This window comes from Phyllostomus discolor, chromosome 5 (genome assembly GCF_004126475.2).
Source record: "Phyllostomus discolor isolate MPI-MPIP mPhyDis1 chromosome 5, mPhyDis1.pri.v3, whole genome shotgun sequence".
Classification (NCBI taxonomy): domain Eukaryota; kingdom Metazoa; phylum Chordata; class Mammalia; order Chiroptera; family Phyllostomidae; genus Phyllostomus; species Phyllostomus discolor.
Window position 1 is genome coordinate 78,786,440 of NC_040907.2, and position 18,314 is coordinate 78,804,753.

The 18,314-nt window shown below is 40.9% G+C and overlaps 1 protein-coding gene across 8 annotated transcripts in view; it reads left to right on the top strand.

The window, feature by feature from the left end:
* KIF13A (kinesin family member 13A) overlaps positions 1-1,725 on the top strand; it is a 201,275-nt gene extending 199,550 nt beyond the window's left edge. For all 8 annotated transcript variants that reach the window (XM_036026463.1, XM_036026465.1, XM_036026466.1 and 5 more), the window contains one exon: positions 160-1,725. In XM_036026463.1, coding sequence (XP_035882356.1) covers positions 160-186 — 27 coding nt within the window. In that variant the 3' untranslated portion in view covers positions 187-1,725. The remainder of the gene's footprint in view (positions 1-159) is intronic.
* Positions 1,726-18,314: the final 16,589 nt, after the last annotated feature.

The following is an 18,314-nucleotide window of genomic DNA, read 5'->3' on the forward strand; positions in this document are numbered from 1 at the left end:
ATACTTAAAAAAAAAGATGTTGCCAGCAGGAAATCCTGTGGGTCCCTAAGGAAGAGCCCCTTGTGTGGGATGGGCACAGTTTGGCTGAGGATGACCCCTGTGGATGGGGAGGGGAGGGGAGGATCGGGGCTTGAACTCACTATAGCCTCTGAATTCCAGGGAAGCAGGACCTCAACTGCTCGGTGAAAGGCTGCAAGCACTTCCTCTGCAGGCCCCCGCGTCTCCGTCTCGGGTCTCCTTTCCAAAGCACCATCCTCATCTTTATAACATGCAGTGGCCCAGCAGACCCTCAGACTGGCGTGGAGAAGCCATGCACTCCCTGGGCCGCCACCTTCTGCTCCTGTGGGAGAAGAAGCAGCGGTGCTCTGTCACCTGGGTGAACCGACAGCTTCTGCTTCTTCCAGAAAGCCAGAGAACTGAAAATTGTGGATTACTTAAGTGGCAGTATTTGTTTTTTTTGCACTTACTATACATCCCACTGTGTGGAAACCACAGATTCAAACAAACTTATTCTTGTACAGTTTTAATCAGTTCTTACTGTAGATTCTGGAGTCAATACTCTAATGTGTTTTTTTATAAATAATATATATTGTGTATATGAAATGTGTATCTATAGTATGTCTGTGTCGAGACAGACAAGACTGCACACTAAAATGCAGAGAAAAGTGGTTTGTAAAAAATCATAAGGTACTGGACTTGGTTACAAAGCAACTTGGGCAATCATGTATACATGAGCAGATGAAACATGTAATTGCCTAAATGAGGTTGCGGATCCCTCTTTGCAAAAAAGATTACAGAATGCCGTTCTTTATAACCAAAGAACTTACATATGACTGGTCAATTTTGCTGTCCACCCTTGTTTTCTGTGTACATACATGTTTGGCTGCAAGCTTGGTGCCGCACTGCCCTTGGCCACCAGGCCACACGCTGCCCTTCTGTCCTGTTTCATAAGCACACTGAAAACTCTCACAGCAGGTTTCCTTGGTCTTCCACCTGGCCTGCCGCCTGCTGACCTGACATTGCATTGTAACCGTGACTGGGGCTCTTGGTTCAGCCCAGCAAGGCAGGCAGAATGGGGAAAGCAGTATTACTGTAAAAACACAAGGACATACCAAGAGTTGGATTGGGGTGGGGGGGGGTGTTGGTTTTTGTCTTTGTGTGGTTTCGTTTCGGATTGGTAGGTTTCATTGTGGTGTGGTTTTTACTGTTGCTATTGTACTTAATTCTGGACAATGCTGAAGAGATGGAATGAGCTATAAAGTTCACAGGTTCCCACTGCACCGTGTTTGCAGGAGGTGACTGAATACAGATGACCCTGCTGCCCATGTCTTCATTTATAAAGTTCTCCTGCTAGTGGCGACATTGGAGGGATTACGTGTGCAGAAACTTTACCGAGGTGCTTCGTGTACCTGTTCTGTAGATGCCTGCACAGTTGGTCTGGAGACACAGCAGTAAATGTGTGTGTGTGTGAGAGGAGGTGTCCAGCCTGCTGTCCCTTTTCTCTGTAAGTTCTTAGCATCAGTAAATGAATAAGATATTCGAGACTTTAATGAAAAGCTGCTGTTCATGATTTTTGTGTATAGTGAGCTGACTGTAGTATTTTACTATTGTCTGTTTTAAAAAAGGAAAACTGTAATTTATATTCCCTTTCAACTTTATTGTATTTAATTGGTACAGATTGTGTGTGTCTTTTAGAATACAGATGGTCTAATCCAGATTTTAAAACAGTAGCTGTTTGTCCTTAATAACACTGCCATTATCCAATCCAATGTTCCGCACTTGTGTGTCTCGTGTCCCTGCAGCTTTAACAATCATAATAACAGCCAGCATTCACTGAGGGTTTACTGTGTTCAGGCGCTGTTCCCTTTAATCCTCACAGTGACAGATGCCCTAGGCCCTGTTGTCACTGCATGTTTGGTGAATGGAAATCTGAGGCAGAGAGGTTAGTGCCTGGGAGGGGGATTCCACTGCACTTCCAGCAGCTTCTCCTCTCCGTGTTCTGTCTGGTGATGTGTCATGGAGGGGCACGCAGGGCTGTGGTGAGCGTTGGACGTCCCAGGTTGACCAGCGTTGCTGGGAGGCATCTGCAGTAGATAGGACAGAATGCGCCATTCATGGTCACAGTGCTTAAACTTTTAAAGCAAGTAGCAGTGCTCTGCCATCCATGAAGTAGCAACCAGAGATAGTGTAGTAGGAAAGATTTATCTAGAAAATGCTATGACAGAATCTTTTTAGAAAAGTCTCAGTTGTTTACAATAGCCTTTCTGAAGTAATCAAGAATTAGATCTAAATATTCTAGACAGAAGAGTGTCTTACATGGACTGCCAGGAAAAAGTAGAGAGGGGGGAAAAGCCCAAAACGTTTTGGAATTTTACAAAATAGGGGTTGGGTGGACAGTAGCTTTGTAATATTTAAATAAATTATGACAAATACAAATACAGTTCAAGGCAGAATGAACTACTTTTCATTCCCTTCACTAGTACGAGGTAAGTGGTGGTCGGGCTTTGACCTTGCCTTTTGTCATTATGACTGCGAGAGAGCGGAGTGGTTTTAGGACATAGTTTATTGGACAGTTAAGTGTAGGCACATGTTCAACAGTTAATTTCCAAAGCACATTATTACCAGTGTTATCACATTTGTTTATACTTATTTAGACAAATTTTATCATAGCAAAAATATAGGCTTATTACTCTAGGGAAGAATAACTATAAGAATACCATTAGGGTTAGGTAAGAGCAAGATGCTATCTTCTATTAAATATTGCACTAGCCAATACTTACTTTGAAAATTACAGTATTCAAGCTTTAAAACTACCTTGGGAAAAGGAAAACTATTTACATGATTAAGCTTTATTTTAAAAAGTAAAGCTTTTTGTTCAATTAATTAAAAAGTCTTAAAAGAAGATGTAATTGAGTAAGTTCTTGCTGTCTTCTTTCCTGGACCAAGAACTAAAAACAAAAAAGGATGCTACTGGTAATGTAATTACATAGAAAGCTTTTTGTATTTGGCTTTGAACTTATTACAGTAACACTAGCACAATTCTCTGTGATGTGAAGCCTACCTCCTAAGTTAAAAATCAACAACAAAAAGTCGATCTGTAATATATAGCAGCTCATTTCAGACTTTTCCCTAACCCAGAAGAAAGGCAGTCTGCTCCAATGTCCAGCAGTGTCCCCTCAGACATCTGGGGGCTCCTATAATATCCAGTTGGTGGGGGCCTGGAATGGAGACGACTCCATGAGAAGCTGGGACACCAGCTCTGCTCTTTAACTCGTTAGGAACTGGAGCTGACAGTAGTGAAAACAAAGTCCCAAAGTCTAAATTTAACCAGCTTGTCATTTGTTTCTAATCCCTCAAGGTATGGGGAAAGATAATTGTCGATTTCAGTGCTGTGGGTTAATTTAAATTGAAATAAAACTTAGTCACTATTTCTCAGGTGATCCAGAACATACACTCACCTCAGCGTATTCTCGGAGAAACAAGTGATTTTTCACCTCCCTGGTGCTCACTGGGTGCCTCTATTTTTGCATCGAGTTCTTATAAGACTGCAGCTTGGGGTGCCTCAGATACTGTAATCTGAGCCCAATTGGCAGAAACCACCATCTTGGAGCTCACTGTAGGTTTTCTCAGTGCCAGATTGTCCCTGAGAAAGGAACTCTGAAATCCTTATGGGACCCTATTCATGAAGACAGTGACAGGCTGATTAATAGAACAATGAATGTCTTGTAAAGAAAAGGCAAGTTTTGAAATTGGAGACTCAGGTGGAAGAAGATTAACTTGAAGAGGGAAAAAGAAGCCCAGTTTGGTTTTATAGTACAAACCAAGTTGACCCTTTCACAATACCTAAAACATGTAACTAGATTTTTTAATGGAAAAACATTGATGTTTGTAACAACTTTAAACTTTTACTTTGGCTCTTCATCTCCTAAAAATCTGCCTGAACCAAACCATTTAAAGATGTTAGTTTTCTTTGTTACTATCTTTTCACAGTCTAGCCTGAGTTTGGAGAAATATCAAGCAGAGTAGATATATTTTTCTTTGACTAAAAATTTCAGAAAAGCCCTGGCCAGGTAGCACAGTTGGTTGGAGCATCATCCCAGTATGCTAAGGTTGTGGGTTCGATCCCTGGTCAGGATGCACTACAAGAACCAACCAATGAATGTGTAAATGTCTGGAACAACAAATCGATGCTTCTCTCTCATTGTATCTATCTATCTCTCCCCCACCCACCGACCCACCCAACCTCTCTCTCCCCCCTTCTTTTTTCTTTCTAAAATCAATCAGTTTTTTTTTAATTTCATAAAAATACATCTGATCCAAAAGTCACACCTTCATGTAATTGATTACTCCGTCTTGTTGAATCAGCATAATCTTTACCTAGTGTGTGGTCAACCACAAGTAAGCCAAGCTACTTACAAACACCAGTTAAAATGCTTAGCTGCAGCAGCTTCCTAAAAGAGCAGTTCACCAAGACAAGTTCACCACTTGTACCCAGGCTATCTTGATATAAAATGCCAGTTTACCCACATTATCTTTTTAAGATTTTTTTAAAAATTTATTTTTAGAGGGGAAGGGACGGAGAAAGAGAGGGAGAGAAACATCAGTGTGTAGTTGCCTCTTGTGCGCCCCCCACTGGGGACCTGGCCCGCAACCCAGGCATGTGCCCTGGCTGGGAATTGAATCAGCAACCCCTTGGTTCTCAGGCCAGTGCTCAATCCACTGAGCCACAGCAGCCAGGGCCCACATTATTTTGTAGATCTTTTGTATGTAGTGGGAAAGCTAGTTATTAACCTGTTGCTGCAAAATGAATTACCTTCAAACTTGGCAGCTTAAAACAGCAATAAACATTTATCATCTCAGAATTTCTGGGTCTAGATTCAGGAGTGGGTAGTTCAAGCTCCAGTCGCTCATGAGGCTGCAGTCAAGAGGTGAGCTGGAGTGGCAGTTATCCCAAGGCTTAACTGGGCCTGCGAGGAGCCACTTGTGGGTACTTCCCTCCTGATGCTGCAGCTTCCTCGCCATGTGCACCTCTCCACACTGCTGAGTGTCCACACGGCATGCTGGTCATTTTCCCTAGAGTGAGGGTTCCAAAGAGAACAACTAGAAGCCAAAATGCCTTGTATGACCTGGTCTCAGAGGTCACTCTTGGTCACCTCCACCACCACGTTCTAGTCTTTAGAAATGAGTCACAAGTCCAGCCTCCACTGAAGGAAAGGGAATTAGCTCTTCCTCTTGAAAAGAGGAAAGTCTAAGAGTTTGTGGACATTTTAAAACCACTGTAAGCAGTTAAGAGTCACAAAGCTGAGGCCCTGGGTCAAAGCAAAGCCAACCGGAACCTCTGAGTGAATATAGGAATCCAGCCTGTTTATAAACAGTAGGGTCAAAAAGAAAGCCACAGTTCCGTAGAAGAAAAAGGAGACATTAATAAAAAGGGAAAAATTCTAGGATGATCTGAATGTGTAAGTTATAGACGATAATCAAACTGCACTAATACTCCTGGTGGAGGCAAATGATCAGAAACTTATTTTTATAGTTACAGTTTCACATGTGATTCTTTTCAGATTTGCTTCATTAGAGGCACAGACATATGAGTATTTTTTATGACTTTGCTCAAAATAAGAATTGAATCAGGAAATTCAAACATCTTAAGGCAAGCAATATTAATGATTAGCTTTAGAAATAAAACTGCCACTAACTTTATGAATGTGGGATTTTTTTTGTTGTTTTGCTAAAGAGATTGACAAAGGTAGGATTATTTTATTAAAATGTGATATACATCCAATTGTTTGGAAACAAGAAGCTTCTTGAAACCCTTGGGTTCAGGGCTCTTGAAACTTGTAAAATGAAACTTTAAATGGAACAACTAGAAAAGGAAGGTTAAAGGGATTTTTAAAAGACTAGTTTAAAAGGAAAGCATGTTAAAAAATTAAATATAGGCTAAACAAAAATGGTGCAGATAACATAGAAAAGGATTCCTGGATAGTTTCTTCCCGTTTAAAATTCGACACTTTCAGTTAAGTATTCAGTTGACTCAGACTCCTCATGGGAGCTCCTTTCCCTGCTGTCTGTCCCTCTGCCCCCTGGCCTCCCAGGGTGGGTCTGGAAGGCGCCTGCAGTCTCTTGTCCTCTGCTGCCTCCTGCTGATCCCTGGTTGAGGATGGCTGTTCTCATTTAATTTTGGGGCACTGACTTTTGTCCCAGCTTCATCCACCACAGATGTCAGTAATGGTCTGTCCTAATTGCTCCCGGGAAGCTTAGCAAACTCCCTCTGCTGACCAGGTCCCCCTGCTGGCCTCACACCGGTACTGGAGAGACTCGGCTCTGCCTGCCCCGCCTCTCAGCTCTGGGCTGTGCACAAGCAGCCCCTGCCGCGGCTTCTCTGACACGCTCATGTGAGGTGAACCCTGGACAGTCACAGTGACTCTTACTCCTTAACTGTCTTCTGCATCAGTGCTGGAAGTTTCCAGGAACTCCATGCCACCAGAAGGACCAGCCGAACGCTTCCTGGAGTCCATCTATTCCCTCCGTTCTACCAAAGCAAGGCTGATAAGGAGAAGCAGAGCATCAGCCTCGACACTCTCAAATTCCCTCTCAAGGTGTCTGAGCTTTTAAACTGATGTCTTACTTGTCACCCCAGACCAAGACTTGGGGACTGGTCTTTTCAATGAACTGACAGCATCCTCATCACAGTCTGAACCTCTGAATCTCCATGTCTCTTCTCTCATCCCCTTTCCTGAAGTCTTCCTTTCCTCCCCTTCCTACCACCCAGGGACCACCTTTATGCCACAGCGCCATTCTCTCCACATTTAGGCTTATAACAAAATTACCTTCAGGCTTTGCTGTGAACATGTAAAGGAAGGCTTTTGGAATTAAGGAAATTCTTCTCATTCCACAAAACATGGCTCTCAAGTTTGCTTATTACTTTGATGAGGTCTGCAAGCCCAGCTGTGTTCCAGACAGTACCTACCATGCCATGAAGACAGCCACATCAGTGACGCCAGAGGGCTACATGATTTGTAGGCAGGAAAGATATTCCAAATTATTAACAAATACCTCCATTGCATTACTCTTTATTTATTAAGTATAAATGGCTTTATATTCTTTGTCTCCTGAAATAATTCCAACAACCCTATTAGGTAGATACTGACATTATACCCACTTTGTAATTGGGGAAACCGAGTCTTAGTGAGGTTAAGACTTTGTCAGGATCACAAAGACCAGAAAAATAATGGAGATGAGCTTCAAATCCAGGACCACTGTCTTAATCAGAGCCTGTCAGTCTCCAGATCTTGTTCAGAAGAATTACACGGTGGTCGCCACTGGTTATATATACTTGACTCTTAGTGTTTTGGGTTTCCAGCAGAAAAGGCAGTCCTCTGTTGTCCTAGGAGGTTCAAACATTCTTTTGTCTGTGCCTCCCTTATTTGCTGATCTCCAGCCTTTAAGGAGGTGAAAGATAGCTCTTACTGAACATTGGGGCATCCCTGACACAGATCCTATAAAGAGGTAAGTTAGATCATTCTTTTTTTTGTTTTTCTTTTTCTTGTTTTTTAAAGATTTTATTTATTTATTTTTTAGATTTTATTTATTTTTTAGAGAGGGAAGGGAGGGAGAAAGAGAGAAACATCAATGTGCGGTTGCTGGGGGTCATGGCCTGCAACCCAGGCACGTACCCTGACTGGGAATCGAAACTGTGACACTTTGGTTCTCAGCCCGTGCTCAATCCACTGAGCTACACCAGCCAGGTAGATCATTCTTTAAAAAAAAAAAGAAAAGAAAAAGAAGGAACTTGAAATAATGTGCTATTGTAGTGGTAAGTGATGAAATGTGGTGAGAATAAGGGGCTCCCTAAGTTCCCCTCATTATGTGTGAGCTGCACAGTGACTTCCTTGTATGAGTATGGAAATGAGGAGAAAAGAGAAACTCTAGAGGAGAAACCTGACAGGTACTGCACCCCAGTGATCGAGTGCGTCCCCTTGACATGATGTGATGAAAATGGCACTTCACTGCTGTGCCTTCCCTCCCATAAACCCATAACCCCAGTCTAACATGAGAAAATCTTTAGACAAATTCCAGTACAGGGGCACCCTGTAGTGTACCTCACCACACTTCTCAAAACTGTCAGACATCAAAAATAAGTTCCAAATGCTATCATAACCAAGAGGAGCCTAAGAAAATGTGACAAGTAAATGTAACAAAATGTGATATCTTGGATGTAATCCTGGGACAGAAAAGGAAGTTTGGTTAAAAATTATATGTATTATACATACACATATTCCATTTAACATGTGTATGTTCCATTATATATATATGCCATTTAGCAAATAATTTCTGCGAGCCTACCGTGTCCTGGTCACTGCAGTAAGCAAGGGGAGCATAGTGTCATGAAATACAGACACTGGCCCTGCTGGCACAGAGGAGACAGTTTGGCAGGAGAGGGAACAAATGAGTACTTATTATATATATATATATATACCATATATATATAACATATATATAGTATTTATACATATACACACAATTATTTAATTATACCACTTACAAGTGGTCCAAAGGAGAAGGACAGTGTATTATGATCATACACTGAGGGGGGTGTGAACAAGAGGAGGAACACGATTTAGTCTGAGGGATTGCCATAGGCTTTCTGTAAGGAATTTAAACTAAGGCCTGACATGTATTTAGGAGTTGGCCTGGTGAAGAGTGGGGGGATTAGACTCCAAATGGCAAGGCCACTTTTAGAGCTCCCAGTACAGCTAACAAGATCATAGGATTTGAATTGGTTCAGTTGAAGGAAGAATGGAAGAAGACACACTGTTAGATGACTATTAGAATGTGGGCTTAAAGGGTTGAATTTAATGGCTAATGCTTTTAATACTGAGAGGAGGAATACAAAGGAAAGAACATCTTTGAGTGAGAAGATGACTGATGGGTTGTTTTAGACAGCTGCTCAATAAGGGTAGACTTCTCTTTCTCTCAGACACTTTCTGCTTCTACATTGATTCAATTTTACTGTTCTCTTCTTCTTCCACTTCTTCCTCCTTCTTCTTTTACTATGCAGTTAAAAAAATGTACCACTTAAATGTATCTTTATAACTTTTTTCCTTACTAGCCAACTTTATTATCATAGCCTCAAAGCTGATATCCCCAAAGAGGTGAAAGATGTGTACACTGAAAACTCTCACATTAATGAAAGACAATGAAGCAGACACAAATAAATGGAATAATATCTTGTGTTCATGGAAGAATTAATATTGTTAAAATGTCCATGCTACCCAAAGCCATCTACAGATTCAATATAATCTCTACCAAGATTCCAGTGGCACTTCTTATAGAAATTTTTTAAAAATCCTAAAATTCATATAGAACCACAAAAGATATCAAATAGCCTAAGCAATTCTGAGAAAGAAGAACAAATCTGAAGGCATCACACATTCTGATCTAAAACTATATTTCATAAAAACAGACTCATAGATAGAGAACAGATTGACAGCTGTCGGAGGGATGGAGCTGGCAGGTTTGGGTTAGAAAGATAAGGGTGTTAAGAAAAAATCTCCTAGACACAAACAATGGTATGCTGATTACCAGAAGGAAAGGGGGTGACAGAGGTACAAGAGGGTGTTGGGGGATAAATAGTGATGGAAGGAGATTTTACTTGGGGTGGTGAACACAGAATACAATATACAGGTGATGTGTTGTAAAATTGTGCACCTGAATCTTATGTAATTTTATTAATCAATGTCACCCTAATAAATTCAATTAGAGCCCTGGCTGGCGTAGCTCAGTGGATTGAGTGCAGGCTGTGAACCAAAGTGTCGCAGGTTTGATTTCCAGTCAGGGTATATTCCTGGGTTGCAGGCCATGACCCCCAGCAACCGCACATTGATGTTTCTCTCTCTCTCTCTCTCTCTCTCTTTCTCCCTCCCTTCCCTCTCTAAAAGATAAATGAAATCTTTAAAAAAATAAATTCAATTAAAAATAATTTAAAAAATAAAACTACACTTCATAGCTATAGTAGTCAAAACAGTCTGGTACTGGAATAAAAACAGACACAGAAACCAATGGAACAGAATCAAGAGCCCAGAAATAAACCCAAGCATAAGCTCTCAGCTAATATTTGACTAGAGAGCCAAGAATACTCAGTGCAGAAAAAAGATTCTCTTTAATAAGTGCTGCTGGTAAAATTGGATATTCACATTCAAGAGTGAAAGTAGGCCCCTATTTTATGCCACTCACCAAAACTTCTCTTGAAATTGATTAAACACTTTAACGTAAGACCTGAAAACTAAAAGAAGCTCCTAGAAGAAAACATAGGAAAAATACTTCTTGATGTTGGTCTTAGCAGTGATTTATTTTACATTTTATTTCTTGGAGAGAGAGAGAAAGATAGATTTGTTGTTCCACTTACTGATGCATTCATATTCACTGGCTGCTGCTTGTATGTGCCCTGACTGGAGAGCTTACCTGCAACCTTGACGGATAAGGACAACACTCTAACCAAGTGAGCCACCCGGCCAGGGCCAGCAATGATTTTTTGATATGACTCCTAAAGCACAAGCAACAAATGCAAAAATAAACAAATAACACTACATCAAACTAAACAGCTTCTGCACAGCAAAAGGAGTGACCATCAAAATGAAAAGGTAACCTATGGAATGAGAGGAAGTATTTGTAAAACACATATCTGATAAGAGGTTAATATCCAAAATATATAAGGAACTCCCACAACTTGAATGCAAAAATGTCCCAAACCATCTGATTTTAAAATGGGCAAAAGATCTGAACTGACATTTTTTCCGAAGAAAATATTCAAGTGGCCAACAGATACATGAAAAGGTGATCAACATCACTAATCGTCAAGGAAATACAAACCAAAAGCACAATGAGATATCACCTCACATCTGTTAGAATGGCTATTATCAAAAAGACAAGAAATAACAAGTGCTGGGGAGGATATGGAGAAAGGCAACCATGGTATACTGCTGGTAAAATTATAAATTGGTACAGAATTGTACTTGATGAATTTGTACTCAAAATTTACTTGAGTCCATTGAAAGCTACTAAAAAAATTAAGAGAACTACCTGAAGAGACTGAAGACTAATGAGTTTGGATTAGTAGACAAGACTAAATTCATTCATTTTTGGAAGTTTAGGGTACATTGGGCTCTTTGAGATACAATGACAATGAATGATGTTTATACATGTCAAAACCAAAAAACAATTAAAATAAAAAATGGAACTACCATATGTCTCAGCAATCTTCTAGGTATATATCTGAGAAAAGTGAAATCACTATCAAAAAGATATTTGTGCCACCATGTTCATCACACCCTTATTTACAATAGCTAAGACATGGAAGCAAACTAAGTGTCCATTAACAGATGAATGGATAAAGAAATTGTGAGATATGTATACATATACATACAGTGGAATTTTAGTATCTGATATCTTTAATAAACATGCTGATCTCTATAACTGGAAGGCTCATTCTTTTCCATCAGTCCAAATGCTTCACCCCCTCCTAAGCTAACATCCTGCTCATTCCTGAAGGACTAATTCAAATTCAATGACTCAAAAAAGCTTTCTCTGATCTCCCCTGCAAGCTCCTTTGGTATTTGGGTATTCTCTCAAAAGTTTTTCACTTATTTTGCATTGCAATTTTGTTTCCATGTTTAGCTTGGCAATTAAACTTTCGGTTCCTTTTGCATACTTGCACATCACTGCCCTGCCTTTGCTCCAAATTTAGTACAGGGTTTTGTTCATGAATAGCTTTTAGATATGTTAAATTTTAACATTTTTAATTAAAAAATAGTTGGTGTGGGTTCTACTTATATTTCATGTAATAATATGTTCTTTAATATCCATAGAAGGAAAGTTTTAAATATGCAATAGTAGAATGCCTTTCCATTTATCCAATCCATGAAGGCATAAAGTCAGGACAGAAATGAGTATAGCCACTCTCAAATCAATCAGACATTGTTCTGAAACAGTTATAAATCAATTGACAGAAACTGAAACAAGATCCCCACCCCCACCCCCTAAAATGGCACTCCTGGTAGCATGAGTGTAGAGGGAAGTGTAGACGTTGTGTCATTCTAGGCACAGAGCCCAGAAAGTATCTGGGTCCAATCACACACTCAATTAGAAGCTCACTTATATTTGTACCCGTATTCATTGTGCCGTGTTTGAGGCCTCACTGGTTCCATTTCTCCAGAGAATAAACCTCTGGACTCTAAGGAGATGTGGGTAGAGAGAGTTTCCTGGCTGCCCAGGGTGGGATGAGAGAAGTGCAGATCAATTGTGTGCACCTGGATGGATCCATCTCCTGAGTTCAGCCATGGCCACTCTCCATCAATAGTACTGGGAACTCCCAAGAGGTTCTTTTCATGTTTTGTCAGAAATATCCTCTTTGGTCCTTTGGCTATAATTTTCTCTGTCTTAAGAAAGGAGTTAATTTTTCCTTTTGCTTTTCCTCTTGCCAAACTGTGATAAACTCTTCTGTCCACTGTTGTCTTCTTTTCCTATCTTTTTCCTTCTGGCTCAATGCCTTTATTAATCATTACTGTCACAAATGATGGGGGACCCCCTCAAAAACAATGCAATTATCTTCTGGAGGGTGGGCCTCTTGTAGTACAGGCTTCCCCCCGCTAGGTGAGTGTTCTAGGAACCCATCTGTATCAGTGTGCTAGCTGGTGGTGTGTGAGAGGCTGTGTTCAGCTTCAGTGAATTTTTTTTGAAGACTCTTTCAGTGCATTTGCCCATTTCATGATGGGTGATTTATGAACACACCTGCCCACACAGTGCTGATGTCCAGCAGTTTTTTGACCAAAAATGGCATAATCCCCATGCCCTACCTTCCCTATTCACCTGATCTTGCCCTGAGAGATTTTAGTTTTTTTGTTTCCTCAGATGAAAAAAAGTCCTCAAAGAGAAACATTTTGCTGATGATAAAAAGGTGAAACAAAAAAAAAAGGCAGAAGCACTAAAAGGTATCAGAATCACCGAGTTCAAAAACTGTTTTGAACAGAGGAAAACCATTTTGAATGGTGTATTGCATCCAATGGAGAGTTCTTTGAAGGTGACTGAAGTTTAAACATCTAAGAATAAAAACACAATTTTTTATAAATAAATTCTGTTTTGGGGGGGTCCCCTCTTCTACGTTGGGTTTGGGGAGGGAGAGAATACAAAAGTGTCTGAGCAGTCAGCTTTGTTCAAGCAGAAGCCCTCAGCTCAGCCTTCTGAAGCATACTTTCATGTGAAACCCTCGGAGAACTCGGAAGCCAAATCCAAATAATTTGAAGCATTGTTAGAGAGAAGGAATTTGAATTGCACGTGACTCTCAGTGCACAGGTCAATGAATGAAAGTTCTGCGGAAACACTTAAATTTCCACAACATAAATTTTGAAATAATCAGGGCTATCCCAGGAGGCAGAGAACTTTAGTATCTGTTCTCTATCACTGATTCTTAGAACAACATAATCCCTTTGTTCAAGTAACTCCTTTTAGTTGTCTTTGGAGCTGGATAATAACATATGTTGATATTCTGAGTTACTTGAATGAGTAACATTTTTACATGGGATTATCAGTGACTTCTGCTCATTTAAACTCAGGATCAAGAGCCAAAATAAAGGCTTTTCCTTAAAGTACATGAAAAATCTGGGCAGAACTACCTGAAGTTGAGTGGCCATTTAGACATCAAATTTATTCTGCTTGGGGCATGGGAGGCAGTATAATTTAATGGCATCTGGAGTTAGAAAGAACTGGGTTCATAACCCTGGCTTTAATATTTGACACCTTGTCAAGTGAATTTGGGCAAGTGATTTAATGTTTCTAAGCCTCAATTTCCTTATCTGTAGGATGGAAACAATCCTACTCACTTCATAGGGTGGCTGCAAAAATTAAATGGAACACCACTAGCGGGACTAGTGAACCTAATCTATCAATATTATAAGATTCAATGCATGTTAGTGCTCTTTTGTCATCTCTACACCACTGCCACTGATGAGAGAGAAATAAGCCATGAACATTAAGAAGGAAGAGTTAGGTTTTTAAAAGCTGCTCAGTGGAAACAAAGAAAACACATCCCATAGTGTAAAACCATGGAATTTGAGTTAGGAGATATCCATCCTATCACTAAGTCACAAAATTGTGATTTTGAGTATGTAGCCTAAGCTCTCTGGGCCTCAGTCTCCTATAATGAAACATAATAGTAACTCAATAAAAATGTATCCGGCAAATGAATTAATAACAAAATGGAAGAAGTGATTCCCAATTGGACCAACCACCACCACAAACAGCAAGGTTTTGGGTCTAGAGTAAAAATACCAAAAACAAACACAAGCATTGAGGGGAAAATCAGACTTTCAGCCAAGAAGATACTTGGCAGGACCTGCTGATCAGGTGCCCAGGGCTGAGTCCCTGGGGCAGGGCCCACGGTCCACTAGGGAGCATCAGCAGTCAAAGGCAGGCTGCGCCCTAGCGGCCCTCCTCCTCGAGCCTCCCACGCCCAGAAAACAGCTGGCCCCACCTCCGGAAGCAGGGATCCTCGTTTCCGGAGCTGATCCAGCCCCCATAGAAGGGGCGCTTACAGGACTTGCCCCTTAGCTGAGGGGCTGGCCTAGTGGAACTTGATAGTTCCTTCCAGTCTGTGAAGTCTGATTTCTTTGGTCCCTAATTCCACCTCTATATCAGCCTTTCAGGAAAAAAAGGACATCCTGTGAGGGAAAACTGCTTTCCTGTATTCACAGAATCTAGCAGAGTGCTCCGCGGACCATTGGCATCTGTTATACTTCCGGATCAGTCAGTTTTGAAAGAGCTGCTGCTGCTTACTGAACTTCAAGGGGAAAATATATTTCTCAATAACTTAAACCTGGAATGAGATATTCAGTATAAATTAACTTTCCTGAAATAAAGGAATTATTGGAAACAGTTTAGATGTTCACTTTTCTATCTCCCATTCGCCCTGCCTACCTCCCTCATTGTTCAGGCCCTTTGCGCTATTATTTGACAGAGCAGTATTCTGATGTCATAATAACAAAACATGACTTTTTGTTGAGTCAAATCAATAAACATAGCTGACTTTATAAATACCAACTACCATTTCAAGGGGTGAGTCTTTCCCATCATTACTTGTGAATGATTTTCAGTTAGGGTGCCCATTATCACTCCCTAGGATATATTCCTTTAAGAGCTCCAATTTAGCTCAGCACTCCTAACCTCATTTTGGAATAAAATAGGCCAATGATATTGCCTGCCTGACATGTTTTACCTAGCCATATTCACTTTAAAAAATACATAAACTGTTCTGTCCAAATAAATTAAGATAGTAGTTGCCCTGGCTGGTGTAGCTCAGTGGATTGAGTGTAGGCTGCAAACCAAAGTGGCGCAGGTTCGATTCCCAGTCAGGGCACATGCCTGGGTTGCAGGCCACAGCCCCCAGCAACTGCACATCATTGATGTTTCTCTCTCTCTTTCTCCCTCCCTTCCCTCTCTAAAAATAAATAAATAAATAAAATCTTTAAAAAAAGATAGTAGTTAACAATGTCAATAAATCAATGTAAGCAATTAAAATATCTTACATTGTAATTTATCTCCTTTGGAAATATATCTTAATTACTTAGGTCCTGCCCTGTAGAAATATCCCAGAGCCTCAAGAAAACTGAGATGCTTAGATATGCTGATGAGTCTTCATAAGAGCTGAGCAGCATTTAGATCTCTGGGAAATAGTTTTGCATTTGACATTGCATGGATGTGTGGTGTTGGGATGGCCCTGTTTGGTAGGTTACACTCAGAGTTTCTTCTTAGAAACTGGGCAGGGCTCCAAAGGATGAGAAAAATGGGAGAGGAGTCCTTGGGGGTGTGGCTCAGTTGTTGGAATGTCATCCCATACACCAAAAGGTTGGGGGTTTGATTCCCAGTCAGGGCACAAACCTAGGGTGCAGGTTTGATCCCCAATCAAGGCGTGTATGGGAGGCAACCAATCTCTCTCTCCCCCCCGCACTCACACCTCTCTCTAAAATCAATAAGTATTTTTTAAAAAATAAGAGAGGAGGTGAATAAGAGGAGACGAGACATGTGAACATCCCCTTGGCCTCCAGGTTATCTTCTCTTTAAGGTGGATACAGGCCCACACTAGATCTGGTTCTATGCAAGGAATCTTTAACTGGATGTTGCCACTCCAGGAGAGAAAAAGAAGAGAAAGAAGGCAGAAGATGTAGAAAGAAAAGGGAGCTATTCCCAAATGCAGGTCAGAGAACGAGTCCAAATGAGAGTAAGAAAACTGTTAAGAGTTTAAAATACTTATTTCTAGGTTCAACTCTGGAGAGTCTATAGGTCTGGGGTGAGGCCTGACAATCTGTTTTAAAATGTTTCCCCATCTGATGCTTATGCAAGATTTGTGGATTACAGTTTGTGCTTAAACAATCAGGATCTAATGTTTACATCTGCCTTTGGGGGGGGGGGGTGTGGAATGCCTGAGGATGCTTAAACTTAGTTGATCAGAATACTTTCCTCTTTTGTCTTTTTATCCTCTCTCCTCCTTTCAAACTGCTAACTCTTGTATTCTTTGCCCAGGGCAAGGATAAGCTAGGGTGAAAAGGAAATAACCTGCCAGCATCTTCCAAAAATCTAATATCTTTGGGGGAATTAGACATACAGGGGAAAGGTTTGAGAGCTGGAGGGTGGGGTACTGAGGAGGGTAGGCCATCCCTAGGAGAAGATGGGGACTAAAGATTGAAAAAAGAAAGAAAGAAAGAAAGAAAGAAAGAAAGAAAGAAAGAAAGAAAGAAAGAAAAAGAAAGAAAGAAAAAGAAAGAAGAAAAGGAAGAAAGAGAGAAAGAAAGAAAGAAGAAAGAAAGAAAGAAGAAGAAAGAAAGAAAGAAAAGAAAGAAAGAAAGAAAGAAAGAAAAGAAAGAAAAGAAAGAAAGAAAGAAAGAAAGAGGAAGGAAGGGAAGGAGGGAGGGCGGGGAGGGAGGGGGAGGGAGGGGAGGATTGAGGAAGGAAGGAAGGAAGGAAGGAAGGAAGGAAGGAAGGAAGGAGGGAAGGAAGGAATTGAGAAAGATCGTCTTGGCAGAGAGCATTGGGGGGTAGGGGGTGGGCAGGGAGCCAAGAGGACAGAGGTAGTTTTGTGTCCTCTGGAGGAACTATGTGTCCTTCTCTGGGGGAAGAGCCTGAGACAGTTTTGTTTTGTTTGTTTGTTTTTTAATGACAAAGAGCATCATGCTAAAAAAAAAAAAAGAGCATCATGCTTCACTCCCCAAGGGCAGATGTCCAGCAGGGTAATAAGAACCTAGAGAGGGAATGACTATACCTTGAATCTAGGCAGGCAGAGCTTTAAAGGACTTCAGAAAGGGTTTGGAGCCTTAGAGTAGTATAGAAGCTGCAGGATACCCGTGCCTCAGTAGAACAATGAAGGAATAGAAACATCTGGACTGAAAGGACCAGAAGGCCTGGAATGAAGAAAAGGGGACTTGGAAAGGATTTGCCTAGAAAGAGGACATCAAGAAACAAAACGGTCCCCCACAGCACTGTGTGAACGCTTTGACACAACTCTGGGAGAGGGTATGGTGAAACCTGACATGACTGAGTTTATATTTCTGCTTCCTCTGCAAAAATTGGGTTTTGAAACAATTTCTGTTGAGTTAAAGAAATATAAAATGACATTCTTGCATACTTGAGTTGTGGACACAAGATTCATGTCTGCTGCCCTAGAAATGCATAAATTGAGTTGTGGTGGCATCCCACAATAAACCATTTAATAGCTTGGAGTAGGTGGGAGGGTGATGTGCTTGCAGATGAGTCTCTCACAATTCCAGTCAATAGTCATTGTATGCAGGTATCTCTCAAATTCTAATCTAAGATGTGTTGAGCTAAGGCAAAGAAGTGGGGTTGCCAGATTTATCAAATAAGTTATTCCATGGAATATTTGTAATAGTGGAGATGTACTAAAAAGTATGGCTTATCTGAAATTCAAATTTTACTGGGTGTCATATATTATCTGGCAAATTTGCAAAAAAGGGAATTCACTTGTAGGTGTCTGGGGTCCAATAAGACATCCCCCAGTGTACACTGATTGGGTTCACAGGGTCCCTCTGCTACCCCAGAAATCCTGCCAAGGCCCTTGCTGAGAAGCAGCTGGACATACCTTGATGAGAAGAGGCAGGAATGTCAGTGGGCTCAGCAGTTTCCATGGACATCTCAGGCTCCACTCCCTCTGCCCATTGGCTGTGGGAAGTTCTAGAATGCTTCCTGGCATAATAAAAGAAGCACAAATTTTGAAATCAGTCAGACCTGTGTTCAAAACCCACCCTTGTCAACTA